Source organism: Buceros rhinoceros, unplaced genomic scaffold (assembly GCF_000710305.1).
Source record: "Buceros rhinoceros silvestris isolate BGI_N320 unplaced genomic scaffold, ASM71030v1 scaffold40648, whole genome shotgun sequence".
Lineage (NCBI taxonomy): Eukaryota > Metazoa > Chordata > Aves > Bucerotiformes > Bucerotidae > Buceros > Buceros rhinoceros.
Window position 1 is genome coordinate 63,429 of NW_010426165.1, and position 23,694 is coordinate 87,122.

The following is a 23,694-nucleotide window of genomic DNA, read 5'->3' on the forward strand; positions in this document are numbered from 1 at the left end:
GAAAGCAATCTTGAGCAGCTATTCATGCAGTAAACACATTCTTCCCACACAATAAGTGAGATACAGAGCCTTTAGAGGGAAAAAATAATTTCCTTCTCTCGTGTTCTTCTACTGCACCTTTTTGCCAGATAAAGTTACTATAGTTGAGCTTACGTACCCAGCAGCTTCCTACCTAAAGTCTCGTTCCCTGCAAATAGCACTTCCCAACAGAATTCTGAAGCTTTTATTGCATTGTCAAAGCTCCCAAGCTGCTCAGCAAGACTAAACTCAAAACTTTAATGTTAGGCCCTGTAAGCACAACGAAAGTTTCTAAACATTAAGAATGGTTTTTATATTAACATGGTGCATTGTACAGGGGATGCATCAAGTCAGTCAAAGCCACTAGATTGCTTCAGCACCTTTAAGTAGTAGAGGCAAAAGGCTCCTAGTAGTCTTTTCTCCCCACACAATACCAAATTTTCCACAAAGCTATTGACCTCAGAAACAGAATCGCTAGTGACCCCTAGTGTTAAGAAGTTCGGTCCCAATTTGACTGATTTACAGCAAAAGGCATGATAAATATCATCCTTCAGCACTTTGCTGTTCTTCTGACAGAGCAAATGGTCACTGCCTTGGGTTGAGGATTTTTCCATTCCTTTAAAGACACAAGTGGAAAGGAAATATAAACTTCTAAGCATCCCAATAATTTGCTGATTGACACTCCTCCTCCTTTCAAATGTTTACTACATTTTTCCTCATTTGGAAGATCAACAGTAGGATATCTAGAGCAGGTTGACAGTCATGGCTACAAGTGGACATTTATAGCCCCTTGATCAATCATTAAGGAATTAATGGCAGGGATCTGCAATCCAAGCTGGCCAGGAAAGCCTAGTGTAAGGAAAGATGTCGTAATTGCCAGGTCGCTGCAGGACTTGGCTGTCCCAGGTGTGTATAGTCCAGTGAGCCAACTGCCCAGGTGACATAAAAGCTGCTTATAACAGAAATCTGTAACTACAGAAACAAAGAAGAGTCCTACTGTTCTACTTACAATTTTGAGTCCAGGTTCAGGAGGAAGCCCAGTTTGTCATATTCTGGAAAACAAAAGCAAGGGACACAATATCATAAAAGCTGCAAGTATCTCCTCTGCAAAAGGCACCAGAACTGAAAAGCAGCAAGTCCTTATGGAAGGACGATAATTACTTTTAACTGAAAATAGCTATATTGTAATTTCCAGTCGCTAGCAGCTGTTATCACGTATTACAGTTCTTCAAGGTATTCCCAAATTAACATTTCAGAATCTCCATGAAATAACAAAGAAAAAGAATATGCAGGTAATCATTAATTTAGGAACCACTAGAATTAACCACAATATCTGCAGCCATAAAAACAAAGCATTACTGAAACTAAGCATGCAGTGATATATAAAGCTTTCCTTGCTGTAGAAATCACTTTGCCAGTAATTTGTATGACAAACATTCCTCCTAGGTCCTCACATGGTAGAGCTTTGAGTTCCTTGTCTATTCTAATGCACAACTTCATAATCAAGCAGCCCTTCAAGAGAAAGTCACTCATGGTAGTAAAAATGCTTCAAGTTCAGGTGATATTTTTCAACAGGAAATTGCAAAGCCAGAAACAAAATTGTTGCCACAAACAGCAACAGAAACAAAGTTATCAAGCAGAACACCGTAACTTCTGTATAAAGCAGGCTTTACATTCAGCACCTTTGAATACAATGTGATCTTGTAAATCAAATACTTAATAAAAAATATTTAAAATTCACATGTGATACACAAGAAAAACTAAAAGGTATAGTGTCCTTCAGGTGTTGGGTTAAGCTTGGGGCCTCATCACACTGAGAACCTCTGGGTCTTACTGCCATACAATAAAAAAACTAACACAGAGAAGTAGAAGATCATCACTCCAGAGCTTAACAATCAGCATGTATCAAAAGAAACAAGAAATAAAAAATTATCATAGTCTTTTAGAAAGAGCTCAGCAGAAACAGAGCTTGCTTCCCTTGTGAAACACCACCAGAATTTCTGCTGCAGTAGTTCACCTAAGAAGATCACAAGCTTTTCACACTATCACTTATCGTCATAACAGGACAGCCTAAACATCTACCTAAGACAGAACGATTGCCCCAGATATGTCAGTGTAAACTGTGCCATTGATTTCATGCCATTAAGATTTAATTCCCAAGCCAAGGGAAGAATTATGTTTGACATAACTTAGCTAACAGAAGTTGCAGAACATGTGTGCACTTGATATTGGCACATACTACCCATTCTCTGTCAGCACCTGCATGCCACCCACCATCCTCATTGTACTTGAGGTTAGAAATGCACCTATGCATCTCTCCTCCACCTTCATCCTCCTTCACACACTGACAGTTTTGTTTTCCCCTTCTGCTACTTTCTTTATAACTCCCTCCCAGTTAATTACTCCTACAAGAAATTATTTCCTGTCCAACCTTACCTCCTCTGCATGTAAGGATCCATTACAGAAAAGTAAAAAAAAAAGAAGCCTTTTTTTACTAACCCTTCCTCCTTCCAAAACCAACATCTGTACTGAGCAAACAGCAATGGAGATTTTTTAATTATTCTTTTTTGTAAAACATATACAGCCACTGACCAACCTGATGCCAGTCTCACCCCACTCACGCTAACATTCTCTTCTTCCCAACAGGAAATACAGGAACAGGAGATGCAGTAAGAGACACATCACCTTATAACTGCAACATCCCGGGCTTTCTACTAACTCAGCACTTGATGAGCTTGGCAACCAAAGCTCAGAAAACACACACATACTCAATGCCAAGAGCCACAGATGTCATACCTCCCGTTGAAACATTTCCTAAGATTTACCTCCTGTTTGCCACATGCATTTCACCTTCCTTAAGTTTAAGGTGGTTACTTTTGATGTTCACTGATGATTACTAACAGAAGCATAAAGTAGTCTTATAAAATTATATATGTTAACTATCTTGCAACAGGCACTTTCCAAAAAAAAAAAAAAAATCTATGAAGTATAACAAAACAAAGTTACACCTCTGGTTTCAAACTAGAAGCACAAGTGTGTTCTTGATTTTCAGTAGGGTGTAAATTATCCTTTCAGGCTGCAACATCAAACCAGAAACATCTATGCTCCTTCATCTCACTGGCTGGTGAAACGTGCATACTACTGCAGTCAGAGAAATGCTGCCGTCACCACAGGTCATCTCACGCTCACTGGGACTTCTGGAAGTCACGGTGTTACTATTGGATTGGAAATTAATCTCTATCACATGCTACTTCCCCAAGAAAGACACTAGGAGTTCTAAATTACAGATTCAAAGTTAGCTTCCTTTTTAGCAAAAATCAGAGCCTTATCTACAGACTTCCAGTGTCATTTAGCAATCACTACAAACACAGGGATCAAACGCTACTGAGACACACAACAGTGCGGCCCACATGCTGGCTGGAAGCAGTCTGGATTCACAAAAGACAGATGAAACCCCAAATACCTGGAGAAAGCCAAACACACGTAGCCCAGCTGCAGGAAAAGGCAATCGTTGTCTGGAGTTATGTGTTTCATTTAAAATAAAATAAAACACAGACCCACTAAAACAAAGACAAGTACAACCGAATCTAAAGTACAGTATGGTCAGGATGTGATGGTTACAAGAGATGGATTGAGCTGATCACACAGCTTGCTGCTACAGAAAGGGGCAAGCCCACTCCTACCCTTTCCTCCCTTGAAAATACTGGTTGCAAGAGCCTGACTTGCCTCACGTAACCTTTCTGTACTCCAACCTACAGGTTGCTTCCACCTCCTATCACCTTAGTTTAAAGCCTTACTCACCAAGTTAACCAGCTGATACACAAAAACATTTCTCCTGTTTTTCATGCAGTTGGATAAAGAAGTGCTAGAATATTAGAGAAAATTGAATAAAACAGATGGAGAGAACAAGGTAGAAATACTCTAGAATCTCCACCAAGAACTAGCTTGGACCAGCTGGCTGTGTTAACTGGTTTGATGTTGGCCTCTGTCACACCATCTTGACAACTCCCCATTAGCAGGTCTCTGCACTGAAGCACAATGCAGAGCTACCAGTGGGTGAGGTCCTGGAGAACTCCCTTCAGATCTAACGAGACTGGTAGATTTGATCCAGCTCAGGCCATGTCTGACCCACCAATCTCCAGACATGGCTGTGTGGAATAGGGTTTTTTTTTTTAAAGCCAAAAATTAGTAAAAGCATTTAATAAAGCATTTATTTGATACTAGAAGAACATAATGGAAGATTCTCAACAGGGTTTTACGTTCTCAGCCCGTAAGAGACTGAAAGGCTCATAAGGGAAAAAACAACAGTATCAAAAGAGAGCAAAGCAATCTAAGGACCACACTCACTTGTGCTAGGAAGCTACAGATCTCAACTGGTAATGTGGTACAGTAGTGTTCAGAAGCACAGAAAGGAATGAACATGGTAAATGAAGTTGCATCACGTCATGTAAGTACAAGAGATCTTCTTAGATCAGAAATAAAATGCATTTCTACACTTCCAGGAAAATCAGAATTGAATAAGAATTTAATAACTGACAACAATTTCATAATGAAGCATGTAATTAGGATTATATGAACAGAAGTACAGCCAAGCATAGCAATTTCTATAAATGATGCAAATCCTGTGCCAAATTCAATGCTGAGACTAGCATGGAAATTTCTCCCAACAGAAATCCAGCTACCAGGCAGCAAGCAAGAAAAGCATTTTTTAATGTATGTAAACTCCAAACAGACCACACAAAAAGTCATAAAGCACAGCATACAATACTGATCAAGTTTTCAAGCTGCACTTTGCAGCTGTAGCCAATATAGCTACATACAAGCAAAAGGGACAAAATTTTCCTCTTATGCTACTAATCTGAAATCAACAATCCAGGCATTAACTTGGCTCACTGGTTTTATCCTCCTAAACTACCTGTAACTGATTTCACCGATAACTTGAGTACTGTTCCTTTCAGAGCTAGTTACTTAGAAGCACAGTACAAATAACTTTGCCCACAGAAACAGAAAATCTTTTTTAAAAGGTGAGCTATATATGGTTCTAGTTCTCCCTGTATTTAACTGGTAATTGCAAGTAGAGGAGGGAAAGCAGAAGGTTCAGTTTTAGCTATTTTATTCAAAATAGTTTATCAAAGAAATCAGTAAGACACTCAAGAGACATAAGTCCTATCAAGAACAGTTCAGACCACCCTGATACATCTCATCCTGTCCAGTGCAGTTTGGTCTCCGTAGAACTGCGGCTCCAACTGAGCTCAGCCTTGGTCACTGTCCACATGCACATTCTACATCTGTTGCAAAGGCCAGGTAGAACGACTTAACCTGCAGTGAAAAAGGTCAAACGCCTCACATTCACCTTGGACTAAGAAAACACATATGGACAGTTACAAAAGTTCAGCTGATGTAAAGCAATTCTTCTGGAACTCGAGAGACAAGAAAGAATTAATGAAAAAAGTCATATGCAATGGATCAACTGAAAAGGACAAAAGAAAGGTTTTCTTCCAGGGTTAAAAAAATACTGCTGAGGATTACTGAGCAGCAGTGAAAGCACTGGACAAACAAGGACTTATCTCTGCATCCTTTCCTTAGGATTTTCACTTAACCTCTTCAGTGATGGAACTTACCGATGAAAGCATTCTCCTCTGAGGCTATTTAAATAACTGGGGACAAAAAGAAAGATTGCAAAGTCAAGTTCAGAAGGGTTAGAGCTGAGGCCACCCAGGCTCCTCAGCACTGTCCTGTATAGACTGCATACTGCCTAATGTCCCAGTTTTCTCCTTGCCCATTTACTCTTTTGTATACAAGTTTAACAGTCCTTTTCTCCAGGTCATCCAAGTAACACCAGGGAGAACTCCAAGTATACTTAGTAAGACAAAGCCCTTAACATTACTACTCCTTCAGCAAAATTTGAAAATGTATACGCCAAGCACTACTACAACAACTGAAATATAAACCCATGATTCAAAGCAGAAGGGGACAAATCCTTCTCCAGTCACAAATACCCTGGTGACACTTAAAATCATGAGGATACTACTTATTGTTTCAGATTTAGCAGCAAAAGGAAGTAATTTCCAGCTCTAGACCTTCAAGGTGGGGTTTTTTTTCCTGATGGGGCCCCCAAAGACATCTGGCCCAGCTTAACAGCCTGAGGAAAGCAATACACCAGAGGGGTCTCCTTCATTAGACACTGCAACTACATTATTCATCGCACAGGCACAGAAAGAAAAAATATGCAATCACTTGCTGATAGTGCTGTATGGGTCATCCATCAGGAAGGTCTTTTGCTTGCTTGTCTAACCACCAAAATACGTATAGCAAAACAAAAAAAGACATCATTCTAGCATATTACATTTTAAAAGGCTCTGGTTACCTTAACACGGACTATGTAACTCCCTACAATTTTTTACCTAATAAAACTGTAGCAACCTCCAATGGTAGAAAAGCAACTGACTGTTTAAGCTGAATTTATGAAAGATTTAATAAGAAGATGAAAAATTTCCTCCTATGAACTGCACATGCCCTTTTTTCTTTTGCCAGGGAGTTAACCGTGTAAAGCCAGACTGCAACCTTCACTAAATAAACAGTTGTTTCATTTACCACCACATCTTCACTTGGCTAATGGAGTTAATGCTGCTCTACTGAATATTCTGACACACTCTTTATTTTTAAAATTGTATCATGTCCTAATAAAAGTCAAAAACAATATTAACAAAACATTAATCTATATTGACTTTTAGTGACTTAAAGATGTACTGACTTGTTGCAGAGATGCCACATTATAGAGAAAAATCCCACAAAGTATTTTTATATTGAGATATTCTATAAGCCACTTCTTGGCATCTGCATCTCTGCTCATTCACAGCTGTATTTTCAATTGAAGGAACAGAGCATTAAGACGAAGACAGATGATGATACTGAACATGCTGGCAAAGTCACATAAGGACTATGCAACCGATATATGACAGCCACTGGCAAAGTTTCAAGCAGCTCCCACGGTCTACAGCTCAAAGAGATAAAGAATGAAGTAGAACTTCATTAATCAAAAATGAAAAGGAAAAAACATTTCTTTTGCAGAATAAATCCACTAAAACCAGGAGGGGAAAAAAAATCTCTCCCATTTATTTTCTATTTTACAGGAATGAAGAAAAATGCAGCATAAGTTCACCTCTCCTTTTCCACCACTACCACACAGTGTTACAACAGTCAGAAATGTAGTTTGGGGGAAAAAACCCACAATGCAAAAAACCCCTCACACTAGAATCACATCACCTCCAAACATAAAATTGTTTTCCTCAAACCAAGAACATCTACCAGAGCCTCACATATTCTATTAATTAACATAATATCTAAGTTAATTACCACTAACCTAGAGAGATCAAAGCTTGCCGAGGTAGCCATCTATACCACCAGATTCTCATTGAGAAAGCCAAAGAACAGCAAGAGATCTTCTGCAAGTCACTCATGCTAGGAATCTGCCACTGTTCTACCTATTTGACAGCTGATGATTTTCAGTTGTATTCCTATTCCTTGCCTCTATCCATACTGTAGGAAAGTAATCACTGAATTCACTCTGGAGTCATATTAAGGAGGACAGATGCAGGGTTATTCTTTCTTCAAAAAAATGGTTATTTGAGCATCTTTAGCAGGTGAAGAAAACAAGGAAAGTTTCCTTCAAAGTTCTCACAGCTTCTCCCAAACTGTTAAGGACTTTGGCATGAGGAATTACTAACAGCAAACTCCTGAACACACACAGATGTAAACTCCCAAATCACTACTCCACTATCACTGTGAACTCAGCATCTGGAAGCATGTTCTTGCATGTGGGCTTTCACAGGCACAAGAGCCACAGCAGATACACTACTCTAAACCAAATTTTAAAAGCTCCACTGTCTTTGCCTAAGTCAAGCCAAACTTTTGATAAGGGTTAAGAATTAAGCTGAAAAGAAAAAAGCAATGACAACAAAATGTTCAAATATTCAAACAATTAGCGCAAAACCTAGGTAACACTTGATTCCCTGAGATGTTCCACCGACTGGATGTTAAGCCTGCAGTGAGAACAGCTACTATACAACCAGTGGCCAGTACTGCAATCAAACGTGTAACAGCAGCATAAGCTTACAGCTGTAAGGTCTTTAGAACCTCAGGGTTGCCAGCAAGCACATTAGCAAATGGGAAAGTTGCACGTTCAGTGCACTCCTGTCCTAAGGAGTCTTAGAGGAGAAAAATTTAACTTGCTTGCTCTCAGACACAGGAGGTAGAAAAAGTCTTGAAGAAAAGTAGTAGGGATATAAATCTGACTTTCAAGGTCCAACATATGATTTGCTAGCAACAAAGTAAAAGAAAGCAACTGGGGGGGGAGGAGGGGGAACACAGAGTCCTAGCTGTCTATGGGAGGTGAACGAAAACTGCGTCTTCTCAAACACTGTGTCCTGCTTAATGTTTCCCAAGTTCAGGAGTATGACACTCCTTTCGGAAATGGTTTTAGCTGAAACACTGGCCTAGACATCACATCAAACATTTATCTTTGCTGCTCAAACTTTATCTTTCAAAGGAAGGGGCAGTTGTGAAGAGAATAACAAAAACATCTGGACTTGTGAAGGCTAGACCACAGCATGTCTCACTCCAAGCATATTTGATTTTAACATCCTCTAGGCAAATAATCTTCTATGAAGCAGTACTTTGAGGGTCCATAGCCAGAAGATCTGAACATTCAGTTCAGAAAGATTATCCAGAGTAACCTAGAGAGTGTCATTAATCTGAGAATGTCTGAAAACAGAGATGTTTGTGTGGGAAAAGAGTTAAGGGGAAAACCAAGATAAGGACAGTCAATTAAAATAAAACACAGAAGCCACAACAAGACATAGCCCTTCATATGGCACAATTAACAGTTACAAAAGAGCAGTTCTAAGAAGCTGTCTAATATACAAATAGAAGTCAATGAGTACTAGTTTTAACCCGCATAAATCTTAAGAGGGAGACTGTTATTTACAGCTGTTTAATTCTGACTAATAAAGAAAAAGGTATATGTATTTTTACATTCCCAAGTATGTAACTTTAGACCCCTTCTTACCCCAACCTACTAGGAATGGCTGGGCCTGGATCTGCCATTGTTTCTTTGGGTTCTTTCTGGGCTCTGTCTTTTCCTGGATCTGCAGCAGGGTGAGATGGGATGGACAGCGGAAGAACAATAGCCACAGTTTTTCTCTCTCTCCTTCCTGTTCAACAAGGAAAGCTGTCCCTCAGTTGGATAGACATCACACATCTTGACATCTCATTACACATACTAGTTCAGAGCAAGTTAAAGTTTGCAGGTCAGTGAAAGCAATAAGCATACAGCTCTCTTGGACATTTCTGAGCCTCCCTTCTCAAATATGAGTTTTCTTCACATTTCTTCAATCAAGAAATTCAGTCTTGTTGCAGTGGAAGGGTTTACAAAAGACCAGATTTTACTTACTCCTAACCAATCCGAGCTTGAGTTGCAATGCATAAGCAGAACAAAGACCAGTACTTTTAAAACAGACCCAGACAGTCTGTTGGCTTACATGAGTTTGTCTCCCACCCTCCACATTAACAGAACTTCAAACTACGCAGAGCAGTTGAACTATTTTTCATAACTAAGTTTACCACCTTTTGGTAGTATTATAACACAACATTTACGATAAACTCTGCAGATACCCTGCACTGGAAGCTATCCACAGGGTTAACTGTTTTCACATCAGTTAGAAATAAAAAAAAAATTCCATAGCAGGTAATATTTAAAAGTTTTACCCCAGGACAAATTCTGATCTTAGCTGTACCAGTATCAATCCAGCATAACTCCAGTGTAGGTACGCTGATTCAGACATACTCAGATGTAAACAAAATATTTCCCTGAATTTTACTTACAGATTTCGTATTTCAAACTTAAACAACTTCCTCCTACTTTTGCAGACTAAAGAAACTATCACCCATTACAGTAGGAGGCAGGCAACGGCACACTTCAGTTATGACTGGTATTTATCAGTAGAAGGGAGTTAGAGGGTGTCTTCCTCCCATGAACACAACAAAGCATCCACTCAGTGCCCTAGAAATACTCCCACATCAGACCATGCACCCACAGATACATGTTTTAGAGAAGATGCAGGGAAAGCAGAAAGCATTTGGGGTTTTGTAAACAAAGCAAGTCACTTCTACTTGCTTGGAGGTTAGTAAATCAGAAATCCGTGTTGAAGCTTTGCTGTTAGTGTCAGGCAGCAGGCTCTCTTTCAAAGTGTGCAGTCAGGAGACAGGCGCTATGTTGGAAGGCAGCATGTTCCCCCTATCAACCTAAGAGGAAAGGCTAGTAAGCAAGATAAGATACAAAAGCTTCACTTGGATTATTGTTTCTTTTCTGCAAGACAGTAATACCCCCATCTTTTAAGTGTTAAGGGGTTTTAAGTTGTAAGAGCAATTCTTAGCCTTTCCGTTGCACTTCATATATCACTATGGCGTGCCTTGGCTACAGTGCACGTATCACACATAGCCAAACGGACAGTTTGTTTCATGAAGGGCTCCTAACAAAAGAATTTTTGATTTCTTGCGTTTAATTGAAGGTCATGCTCAGGTTCCAAAGGAAATTAGATTGGGCAGGATTTGCCCTGGGGTTCGATAATGCTGGTCAATCTCCACCCAAAAAAATAAAAATGTTTCCAGCCCTATTTGTTTAGCTATGACTCTTTCGCCTTCTCCTTCCTGGAAGCATTCCTGATGTCTTTCCCCAAATAACTCAACTATTTGTTTAGCTGAGAAACTCTCCTAGTAGCATGGAATGGTTTTTCTTCAGCTGGTGAGTGACATCATCTTAATGCCTTTCACATGAGAAAAGAAGCACAAACGACTTCACTAACGAATATAATGTGTCCAGGTCATGTGCCTTGCTGGGTAATGGAAGAGGTCCCACATGTTAATCCTCGCATTGCACAAAAACGCTTGATACTTCCACTACACTTAAGGAAGGACCTACTTGCCCACTTTGGCTAGATGGTTGATTCCCACAGAAGTCTGTCTTGGTGACCTGCCTCCCAACATGGCTACCATGTCCAGTTAAGTAGAAGTCTTATCATGAGGTGGGAGATAGAGAAGAAGGCAAGGTTGTACCTGAGCCTATTGTATGTCCAACGGAGTCAAAGGAAAGAACCACTGAATCTGTAACACAAGAGTACAAGTTCATTTTCCCCTTTTTCTCGGCACCATTTCTTGCTGTAACATTTTCTTGTTATTTCGCTTAAATCACTCCTTATGCTCCCTTCCGCCAGGAAGCAGAACAACTTCTTCACCAGCCAGCCAAAACAACAGGCATCTAGCAAAGGCAGAACACCGGAGTATGCAACAAATCACGATGTCACTACCCAATGAAGTAATTACAATTTATTGAAAATAATTCAATTTTATGCCTAATAAGCCAGGTCAACCTTACCAAGGTCAGCTCTTCCCTGACACTGTTTGCCAAGCCCTGCAGTTCTCGCCATGTTTTCCATGTGTTTACTCACACTAGTAGCTCCCTGGCTGAATTCATTTTAGTTTACAATACCATTCACCTTTGCACTATATGCAGCGCATGTGCCAGTATCAAGAAAATACAACCTCTCTACTTCACTCTCGTTTTGCCGCCTGGGGGTCACGACAGGTATTTTTATCCATGATCACAATTACAACTCTTGCTCAACAGTTAATGCCCGATACTGCCAGTCACTGTTTCTTTGTCACTCTATTCCAAGTAGAGCTGCAATATGGTACCATGCTCAACCGTAGGGGACTCCTCCAGCTTTATTCTTACTTGAAACAAACCAACGCTTATTTTGGCAGTAAGCCTCCAGGTTTGCCAATCCCAATGCAAGCAGGAAGCCTACTGAATTCTACCCCACCACCAGTGGACCAGAATTGGGCCCAGAATAAGGCCAAAAAATGAAGACAGCCTGTCAATGGGTAAAACACAGCAAAGAACAAACCACCATGATAGGATTAACAATTTTAGAGAGTAAGAAGCTTCAAACTGACACGATAGCTGAATTGCTTTCCACCTTCAGCTAAATTAATAGATGGAATCCCTTAAAGTTTCTCTTTGTAACTTAGGCCTCAGATTTACTGGCTGATCACAGATCCTTCGCAGCACGACAGCAGCTGCCTTGGTGCAAGCCCTTAGCACAAGGCAGAAGTACAATCAGATTTACCACACTGAAAAGAGGTTATGCTCCCATTTTGTCACCTTGCAGTCAGACAGGTTATGACTGCAGACTTTAACAGGTCCCATGGTTCAATGGACAATAACTCAACACAGGAACAAGCCCCTGGCTTTTTTATCATGTACATCATCCTCATGCTTGTTTTCCAATTCTTACAAATTCAAGTGTTACTTTTCAAAATAGACATAGTAAAAGCGTTAATTTAACTGGATTAAAGCAATTTTTAAAACGCAGGTCTGCACTGTCCCAGATCCAACACTATGGTAGTAAGACACACACACACAAAAGATAGGTATTACTAGTCTCAAAACTTATTCCAATAAAAATAAAAATCCATCTGGACTTAACAACTGTGTTTCCTCTTTTGGGAATAAAATTCAGACATCTTTATATTATTCTAAATAGCATGGGGTTTAATTCATTTTAACTGTGTTAAATTCATCTGCCATCAATTAATTCTGAAGTATCTCTGTGGGGTTCTACTTTTAAAAAACTGTTGAGATTTTTATCAGCATAAAGTATTGCTTTGTAATTAATGCCAAATTTAAATGTTGTTCATTTTCCTGCAATATATTTTGCATTCAAATGCTGCGCATGAAATATTAGAACTTATCTAAGAATGGCTGAAAAGCATTGTAAGCACCAAATTAATGCCATTATTGCAGCCCACAAAGAGTATAATATTTCATTCTTTTAACTGAGAACATTATCCTCCTCCTATAAACAAAAAAAAGCAGACTGAGCATGTGAGCTCCATTTTCCAGTCCAGTCCTCCATGTGACTATTAGTTTCACAGTTTCAGCATCAAATTAACTGTGAATAACCTGTCAATTCCCCTGCTGCCCCCAGAAGTAATTTCACAAACTGTGGATTTTTATTAAAACACTGTGCTTATTTCTGACATTAACACTTCAAAAGGGAAGAAGCTACAAACTTGAAAAAGGCTGAGAAGATAATCAAGTGTCACCTTTCTTCTAACCAGACAGCTATTCACATTCAGCCACATTCAGAGCTACAGGTTATTTTTGTCAGAATTTGATGGAGATAATTTTTTTGAGGCAAGCCATACACTCCGCAACACACCGAGTCCTGCTTCCACAAACATAAGAAAAGTTCCTTTCCGTCTAGCTTCAAATGTCTTGCAGGCACCACTGAGTTCAAAATCCTCCTGGCTTTCTAGACTATTCCTTCTGGAGACAAAACAGCTGCTCCGTCTGTGCCCAGTACCTTCTCCCACAGCCCTGAGCCTGCTCTGTCTTTCAAAGGTAAATTTCAAAGACTCCAACTTTCACAACTTCGTAAGACACAATGTAAAACATCCCCACTTACATGTGCCTTTGTTTTAGGTGCCAGGAAGTGTTTATGTGAAGGAGCAGTCCCTAACTTTTCAGCTACCTGCTTCCATAAAGTAGCTTAGATGGTTTTTTCTCCAGCTTTCTTAACTGAAGAGCAGCCTTTACACTCAAATCATGAAATCTGACACCAAATAACTTGCCAATACGCACAGCTTAAGGCTGCACACATCACAATGCCAGCCTTTGGCATCTGTTTTCATGTTAGCTACAATCGTTTTTACATTGGCTACAGCAGTGTAAAAAAGAAAATAAAAAAAAATATGGCAAACTCCAAATGCAATTCTGGATCTGATCCAATCCATCAGAAAAAGCTATGACAGCAGAGACTCTCACTTATCTGGAAGGCACTCAGTGCCAGGAATAACAACAGCCGAGACCTCACCAGCCAGACAGCAAAGTTGCTTTGGGTCACTTTGTCAGCTCTGGGTCAAAGCTGCATTGGGAACTCTGCTCTGGGTCACTTTCCTCACCCACCCTCCAGATAGGGTATAAAAAAATTGGACCAACACATGAATCTGTCCAATCACCCCCCAAAACAACAGTGCAGCACAGAGCTACCCAAACATGCTCCTCCACAGTCCTGCTGGAGGGTCGTACAAGACCTCTCTGCCAGGAAAGCTCACCACTGCACAACACACACAAGGATGCAGTTTGGTTCAGTAACCAGGAGCTCCAGGACAAACTGTGCAGAGGGACTCAGTGCTGCTCTGGGAATGAACTCAGTGCTCCAAACCAGTTCACAGAGCTGAACTTGCCACTGAAGGAACACCACTGGGTTTCACAGAACAGTTTTGGTTGGAAGAGACCTTTAGGATCATCAAGTCCAACCGTTAACCCACCACTGCCAGGTCACCACTAAATCAAGTCCCTCAGCATCACATCTACACGTCTTTTAAATACCTCCAGGGATGGGGACTCTACCACTTCCCTGGGGAGCCTGTGCCAGTGCTGGACAACCCTTTTGGTGAAGAAATTTTTCTTACTATCCATCCTAAACCTCTCCTGGCACAACTTGAGGCCATTTCCTCTCTCCCATTGTTACTTGGGAGAACAGACTGACCCCCATCTCGCTACAACCTCCTTTCAGGTGGTTGTAAAGAGTGCACAGATTTGCACAGTTCTGTCCTGAAGTTAAAATTTCCTGCAGATCTGAGGTGGTTGCATTTCTTGCTGCACTTGCATCACCGTTACTATGCAGCCCAGATAAGTCACTCGGGTATGGGGGCTGATTTTATTCCTACACAAGGGATGCACTTCAAATGTCACTGACCCCTCACCTCATCTCTTCACATGCACACACCACTCTCCACTCCAGTATCCCTCATCTCAAGTCTCCTGCAAACCCTTTCTCCTGCTTGTTTTGTTAACCATGAGTTTTCCTGTGGCCTGGATAACGCCACCCCACACTCCCTTATCCCCAGCACAGGCAAATTAAATTAATTGTGTTGCTGCATATATTGTGCACCTTAGGTCTAAGTGAAATCTTCTGGTGAAAATTTCGTATTTCACCAGAAACAACTATTTAACTGCTATTCCTTACAGATTGCTGAATCTTTTCCACTGCTCTAGTCTCTGAACAGAAAAAATAAATGAAGATTTGGGTCTTCATAAAGGAGTGATGATCCTGACCAACAAACCGCAGATTTGTAGGAGACAGAGAGAAACAAGACAAGGCCCTGCTGGGAAACATCTTAAGTTTCATACTCCAAGACAGAGACATGTCATACACGGTGACTGCACTCAGGAGATATGCAGAAACAGCTCTTAAAGCCCTAGTATGTCAGGTTCCTGAAATCATATAAGAGCAAATAAGTGGACTAACTTCCAATGCAAATATTGTTCTTGTTTTGATTTCATCATTGATGAAAATGCAATATACAAACTGAAAACAAGCAGTAGCAACACAGAAGGAGAACAGCAAATATAATCCACATTTAATAAAGAGCCATATATAACTTCTATGTTTACCAAAGCCCTGTTTCAGAATTTCAGTTATGAATCTTAAGAATCTGAGAAGCCACTTTTTTTGCTTTTTACAGATTCTCTCTGCAAGGTTTTGTAGATATTTGTGTCAACCTATCAGAAACCAAAGAAGCTGAACCAATAACTTCTCTTATCCCTTATTTTTCTCTCTCTTTAAAAAAAAAAAAAAAAAAAAAAAAAAAAAAAACAAACAAAAATCCGACAGAGCCACACAACAAAAACACAAAAAACCCAAAACCAGACTTTAGCAATAAAACAACTTCCCCAGGAATGAAAAAGATTGCGTGCTGCTTTGGAAGTGGTCCTGAGAAACCACAAACCATCAAGTCCCACAAGACTTATAAGAGTTTAATAATAAAGGTTTAACACAGCCTCAATACCACATACCACTACAGTAATACGCTCCACAGACCAAGCCAAAGAGGGAATACAACAATAAATCGCAACATAAGGCTGTAATTTGGCACATCCTCATACAAAAACTCGAGCTCTGAGGTCTGCATTGCTTTCTTGTATGCATGATCAGTGTTAAGTTTCTCATTCCATAGTCCTGCTCTCCAGATACTTGGATGGACTCTTACAGAACTGCAAGCTATATTTAATAACACTTCATGCAATTTCTACCTCCAGAGCTTGATCACAGACCAGATATCCTGCAGAGCTCCATCACCTGAACAGGGGATGGTAATTGCAGTAACAATACTAAAGAATAAAGTTTGTTTTCATTCTGATTCTGAATCAAAAGATTTTAAATGCTGGGGTGTTTACCATGGAATTAGAAGACCATCCATAAAGGAAAAGGTCTGTCATTCAGCTGTCTCCCTTTTTCAGCTGAGTATTGAAAAGAATAGGATGAAACACCCCATTAGCCATCAAAATTTATTTTCTATTTGCAATCAATATTCTGTAACATGACATATACCAGAGAAGGTACACTTAATGCAGAAAACATAACTTACTGATGAAAAGGCCAGTAATTACAAAAACTATCCTTATGTCTCATCTGGTCAGAAAATGAAGTTGACAAAAGCAGTGCCACTCTCAGAAAACATACACTTTTGAGATTCCTTCAGCAAGAATATTTGCCTGATCACATCCCCTGCTCCAAAGAAAAAACATTTATAAAAAACTCCAAATGACTACACTGTGACTACAACAAAATCCGGATAATTCTTATATCCATGGAATTGAAGGGAACAAAATCATTTCAGTTCTATTTCACACACATCTCTTTCAGATATCTAGAGCATGAACATCTTCCTCAGATTTGGTAAAACACAACAACTTCATCCCCAAAACAATGGAGCTAAAATTTTCAGATTCAGATAATAAAATACCATGTTGTAAGTACCAGCCATCTTTAGATAAGACAGAGGAAAGGCAGTTTTTCAGAAATTGCTGTGAAGGTAAGCATCTTTTATCCATGGAATGAGCAACCTTTTAATTTTCCTATACAAACAAGGACAAGTATGCAACAGGACCACACTCACACATTGAAGTCTTTTTATTTGAACTGGATCTTTGCTTTGCTCTCTGTTCACACAGACAAAGCTGAAACATTTTTGCCAGAGCATTGAAATAATAAATGCAGCTACAGTCAAACTAGGTTTTGCCATTGAAAATGGGAGCACAACAAAAATACGAGCACGTGAAAATAAAGAATTACATTAGAAACAGCAACAGTATATTCCCAGTAAAAACCACACCTCTGCATAAGCATTAAGAAGCAAACTGGAAGACATTAAGCAAACACAAAACACCCACTTTACTAAAACTAGAAAATGAACTGCTAGAGTTGCAGTGGTCACACTTAACTGAGAATGTTTTTCTTTGGCCTCATGCACTCACTGGATACATTACACTTTAATCCACATGGCTGTTGCCTGCATCTTTGTCACAATAGAGAAATTACTTCCTCCAACATTTTGTTAACACTCCCCTGTAATCTACAGGTGCCACCTAACTTTCTCTCAGACTCAACTATTCAATTTACTTAATGATCAATTAACATCATTAAAACACCAAGTAGTAGTACCTCATCTAGACTTAGCCTGACTTGTTCTGCTCCGATTCAGACCTAGAGCAGCCTCTGCACCTGAATGCTGACCTGCTTCTTCCAAACATAGCTAACAGTTTAATGAAAAATATCAAATAGATTTAATATCAAGACCAAGCTAATTCGGCCAACTATTGCATCTAATAAATCAAGAAAAACTAGAAAGTGCCCAAAGGTCTAACTGAAAGCAAGCATCGCAATGCTAACTGCTATATACAAAGAGAAAAATAAATCTTGTCCAGTATGTGACTATTACACTCAAGAAAGACAGACCCCAAAACTCCCAGATAAATTTAGAGACAAGAATATAAGCAAGTATTCACACACAATAGTGAAAACTTCTGTAATTCATTCTTTTTTTTCCCCTCTAAGTAGATGTCAAGCATATTCCTCTAATTTCCCAAACATAAGAGAAGGATATTTTATAAATTATTTTCTTGTCATGACATTACTGTAGTATTCCCTGCCTGCACTTATTGGTTGCCCAGGTATCCTTAATTTCCTAACGTTTTGTTTAATTGCTGAAGACAGATTGACAGAGTCAAGACAAGTCATTTATTCAGCCTAACAATAAACACCATCCTACTAATTTATTAAGTATCCTGCTTCTGCATGAATACTGTGCTCCCCACCACTGCTTGGTTTATTCTGCTTTACTAAGCTCATTCTTTTACCGTACAACTGAATTCTATACTTCTCCACCATTTTCTGAACACATTGAGATAGCTCTGTGTTAAGAGCAGTAGTCATTACAAGAACATCTTCTGCACCATGGCCTCAAGGCACTCATTATGACATCCCCTATGCATCACTGTGCACAGCATCAGTGAAGGCCAAAGGAAACGTACGTAAGACATATATAGGACCACTCTTACTAGTAATCTCAACTCCTACATATATACTTTGTGAAAAACAATCAGTAGTGTTCCCATGCTTAGACAACCAGGTTACGATCTCAAGTGTATTGTTTGAGCAGTGTTATTCTAACATTTTCACTAAGATGAGGAACATTATAAAGACAACACGCACACAGCACAAGCACACTTCCTATCACAGATGTACAAGCTAACAGCAGGAAACACAGGGACTGCAAGTTTTCAAAAGCAAACCATATGAAGAGTTTCAGTCCTGCGCTATTGCAATTGATAGGAGACCCAGGTTCAAACTCCCTCCCTACATGGGAAGGGAAAAGTCACTCAGCAACAGGAAACACCTGATTGTAAAGAAAACTTCCAATAAATTCTGGATTATCTACTTCAGTAAATTGTCTTAAAACAGGCTGCATGGCAGTGTTTCTGATGCATTAAACTTGAGAGTCTGTCCTGTGAGCCACCTGGTTGTGTTTGTGTCAGTATGGAGACGTGGGAATGGACTGGTGCTTGATTCACATAACATACCTGTGGGGCAAGAGTCACCCTCAGCTGAGAATGTGTAGTAGTATAAGATGTAGTAAAAATGGGAAAATTTCATTCTAATCTAAATATTAACTGAATTCTGCACTGCATAAAGCTGAAAAGTTTCTGCATCTCTTTAAACGCCGTCCTCATTTATACAGCACTACTATTAAAGCACACAGTACTGACAGTAGGGCATGCAGGGTGTCTCTCCAGTTCTGCGGCTGATCCAGCAACACACCCTTTTTATTGACAGATGACTTCACAGCCAAGCTTAGAGCTGAACCCAAATTCCTCGGCCATCCACTCTGCCCAGACATCAGAGTCTTTTTGTTTCATCCTGGGGCCAGCTAGTTTCCACATTGAGAAACTCGACACGGAGCAATGAGGCTCACGCACAAGGTCTGCCCCAGCTGGTTCACAGCTCGTCTCTGCAAACCCATGGCCCAACTAAAGCACGGCCAATATGGGTAATCTTGCTGTAACCTGTGCAACCCTGAACAAGTCCTTTGATGAAATTAAGCATTTCTCATCTGCAAAAAAAAAAAAAAAATCAATCTGTTTTTTTCCAAACACCCTTGGAAAAAAGGCTTGAGAATTTAGAATGGATACAGTGAAGTATTACCACTTGTCATAATAATATTACGTGGCACCAAGATCTACCAGTTATAGTGTAAACTGCAAAGCAATTCTTTATCAGCTCTCAATTTCCTGTTATTTAATTGAAAATACAAGTCTTAGTGATACAGAACTTATCGTTCATGTTCATGAAGATGTAGTAATGTTTCTTTCATGAGTCTACGAATTTAACAAAATCTAACCAACTTTTACCCTTGCTGTTGTGCACATCACTCCTTTTCCATCAGGATGTTCGTAATGAAGTGGCAAATTAACTAAGCAAGAAACACCACTCATGTTTCAAACAGATGTATTTTTAAAATGTTCTCAGCATGCCAATTTTCTTTATTCTGCAATGAATGAACTCAATGAAAAGATGTGACGTTCTGCGCCAGCTGGCAAATGTTTTGGAAGGATATTACATTGCTGTTGTTTTCAGCACTGCCCAAATAACTGTTTGGTAGCAGGAAGGGCTGGCATGTTTTGCTCCAAAGATCAGTATTTATTTCGATCTACTACATAACTTTGCAGTGCCATGACCAACAAAACTCCGGGCACAAGGACAACACAGCGCTTCACTCCAAGCATCTTGGTACGTGTAGCTCCATCGCAGCTCCCTACTCCAAGGCCAACAGCACTGGCCTCTTAGGCTGCTCTTTCCAGAAAAGATAGACAAACAGTCCTCAAATGCAAAGAATAAGGGGACATGATCAAGGTGCTGCAGAAGTTCAGTGAAAATATACTTGGCTTTGAGGAACACAACTGTAGAGAGGGTACAGATCTACCACAAAGTCACAAAACCAAACAGGCCAAACTGGACCAATAAAGCTGGTATCAGAGAGGTTTTTCTCTTGAAGGAGAGAAATCCTTCAATTAATCCCATGTATGTTGTCAGTATTTTAAGAAGATCGTGTCCTTCTAAGCCTAGCCTCATGTTTTGGTTTCAATTATTATTGTAGCACTAAGTCAGTCATACACCCAAATTCCATAGTGGAATATGCAATAAATTACAAAACAGTAAAACTTCTCTCTTCTAAGCTTACATTCCATGTGGCAAGGCAGAAATTGGATATTGGAGAATTACACAGCAACAAATGTGAAAATGTGGGTCATTTTCTTGAGCATCAGTGGCAATATCAGTCTTTAATCAAAGCAATATGAAATGAAACCATATTTTATTTCTGAATTCACTCTTGTCTCCAAGAAATATTATCTGTGCACTCAAACGTAAAGCACTTGCTTTAGGTTCAGAACGCGTATCTGATGGTACATCTCCAGCTGACACCTCAAAATTGTGACTTCTTTAACATCTGTATTTTAAAAGGGTCAATAGTAACGTTTCCTAGATAATATCAGCAACAAAAAAACTGCAGCTGTCTTTAAAATTTACAGCAAACTTGTCCACTTGCTCTATCAGAGGCATAGGGGGCCTTGCATTTAGACTTACCTGTGTACGACTGTAGGATCTAGCTATTAGGAATTCTTGGAGGCTTGACCAGTTTAACCACTGACATGACTTAAGACAGAAAACTACCGAATCAATGGTAAATCCCATTATTCTGTGTGGAATATGTCTTACAATCATTAGTATAGTTATTACTTAGTTCAAACAAATACAATGGGACAGGAGGGTTACAGATCACAACTATTTTTAATTTTTTTTTTAAAGGACCTTATTATTTACTTAAAACTTTATTCATTTGAATATAAACTCTTGAAAATACTCAAATACATCACTGGCAAATAAAGGGCCAGACTCACAGTATTTTGGTGATGCAAAACAGATGTAAATAAAAATTGGCCAATGCTCTCTGGTTGCTTTTAATCACACTTTAAAAGGTGCAAATTGTTCATAAAGTATTTTTAAAGTAATTTTAACCAAATATTACTTATTTATTTTAATCACTAGAAAAATGTAAACAGCATACTCCCTTCAGTTTTCTTGGTTAGAGCTCATGCATGTCACTTGCACATAACATTTGGAATCCCAAGCAATTTCCACACCAAAAACCCCTCAAAAGTTTGAAACATTATTACTCTTTACCACATACTAGCAGCTTAAAGCAACAAAGAAAGTAAATACCCTTAAATTTGTCTTTAAAGAGAGTTCAGTTTCAAACTGAACACAAATACACTAAAATTTCTTGATAAGGTTATTGCACAGCACTAGCACAAGGAAAATCAATTCCATATTTTCATAGTACAAACAAAATGTATGTTGTTACCTTAGATAAAATACAAACCATTCATAATTAGAAATAAATTGCTTTGCTTTTGTAGTATTTTAATTAAATATGGACAAGGGCTTTTAACCTTAACAAAGCACAGTCTAAGAACTGTATTAGAGACAATGTCTTAAACTTACATACACTCACACAACTGTGGGAGAACTCTGGAAGGCTGTTGCACATTATCTTTGTTTTACATAAATAAAGATACCTACATGCAATTAATGGCGATGAGGAGAACAACTATTTTAACAGCCTGGTGTTGGTTTTATGTGTACTGGATCCATTCAGCCATTTTTTAACTCCCTCTCCCTGGAAAATACTTCCGTGCATTGTCTTTCCTGAGCTAGCTCTCAGAAGCCTCTCTTTCCTCAAAAGCAGAAATATAAAAACTTCCATCAGGAAACTCACATTCTTGAATTTGTTTGAAAATGATCTACCACTTATGATATCAAAGGCTTCCCAAAACCTCAGAGCACACAACTGGCCTAGCTGCCAGAATAACTGCCTGCAAGTTCATATGTACAGCTTTATATCGACATTTCTCATCTCTCCTGTGTCTGCCCAGAAACAAATGACTGGAAGAAGTAAGGTACAAGGAAAGCGTATGAGCATAAAACATCCCTGGCACACAAGGGCTTTACAGGCATCTTCTCTGTAAAATAGCAATATTCTACTTTATTTTGCACTACAAGGACCCAGTCCATTTATTAACATGAAAGATGATACTGAACAGAAAGTCTCTTTGATCCATTTTTCAATCACATTTTTTGCAGTTTGGGATTTTTCGTTTGTTTAACAGCATCACCGCAACTGATTCCAAAATCTGAAGAGGCATCTGGCCCATCAAATTCTACAACTCATTAAGTTTCCAAAACGTGCACTAAAATTTGGATTTGAGAGGTCCTCCACAGCATATAACTTTACAGGTAGTAAATACATACAGAGAGATACTGAGAATGTGTTCTTCCAAATCCAGAGGTCTTGAAGAGCCTTGCAGCTCCTCCTCACCTTCCAGCCACACTAACTAGTCTACAAAGGGCATTATGTCTATGCAAAAGCCCTGCATTGTCCTAAACCAAACAAACATTATCACATGCAAATCTGAAATAAAGATGTTCCAGGAGTCATCTGTGCATCCTAGAAGGATGCCAAAATCAAACACTATTCTGTTCCCAGAGTATCTGCCTGACTATGAAAGCTCCCATACTTGGAGGAAAAAGGAAACAAAAAAAACCCCCGAAATAAAAAACCAAAACCACGGTAACTCTGAATAGTGCCTAGACAGATTCTCATTTCCTACTTTCTTTCACAGAAGTGTTTGATTTGAAGAAAAAAAATTGGTTCACCAAAACGTAAGAAAAATAACCCAGAGAGGGGCTAAATGGTGTCAGTAGCACCTCATTTCCATGTGCAGAAAGTGCAGGACAATGAAAAACTTATCAAAATAGCAACAGAAGCAGAAGTTGATCATCACACCACCCAGCCTCTGGACAAATACAGCTGGAGACAATCTAAAGAAAAACTGTTCCTCCTATCACACCACATACAACAACACAATGAATTCCTTCAAATTAGCACTTGACAGAGAAACAAGCCAGTGAGAAAATAAACTTCAAAGCACCCAGAAGGTTAAATACTAAGAAACATTGGTTCCAGTCTAGGATCAGTGGAATTAAACTGCTGAGCACCCAACTGAATTGTTTCACAAAGCAAGGGAGCCTTCTTTAAATAAAGTAACTCATAGTGTAGTTTCCGAATCAGCAGTGGCTAAAAGCACAACCAAGCTGCCACTCTCCCAGGGTGGAAAGGAATTAAAAAAAAAAAAAAAAAAAAAAAAAAAAA

General features: G+C 39.3%; 1 protein-coding gene across 1 annotated transcript in view; it reads right to left on the minus strand.

Annotated features, from left to right (window-relative positions):
• The window catches only part of LOC104498048 (CMP-N-acetylneuraminate-beta-1,4-galactoside alpha-2,3-sialyltransferase-like), a gene marked incomplete at its 3' end in the record, with an annotated part of 107,417 nt that overhangs the window by 58,239 nt on the left and 25,484 nt on the right, over nucleotides 1–23,694 (minus strand). The window contains exons 2-3 of the mRNA XM_010141372.1: nucleotides 11,131–11,178; nucleotides 1,028–1,070 (exon numbers count right to left, since the gene is read on the minus strand). Of these exons, the coding sequence (XP_010139674.1) occupies nucleotides 1,028–1,070; nucleotides 11,131–11,178 (91 nt within the window). The remainder of the gene's footprint in view (nucleotides 1–1,027; nucleotides 1,071–11,130; nucleotides 11,179–23,694) is intronic.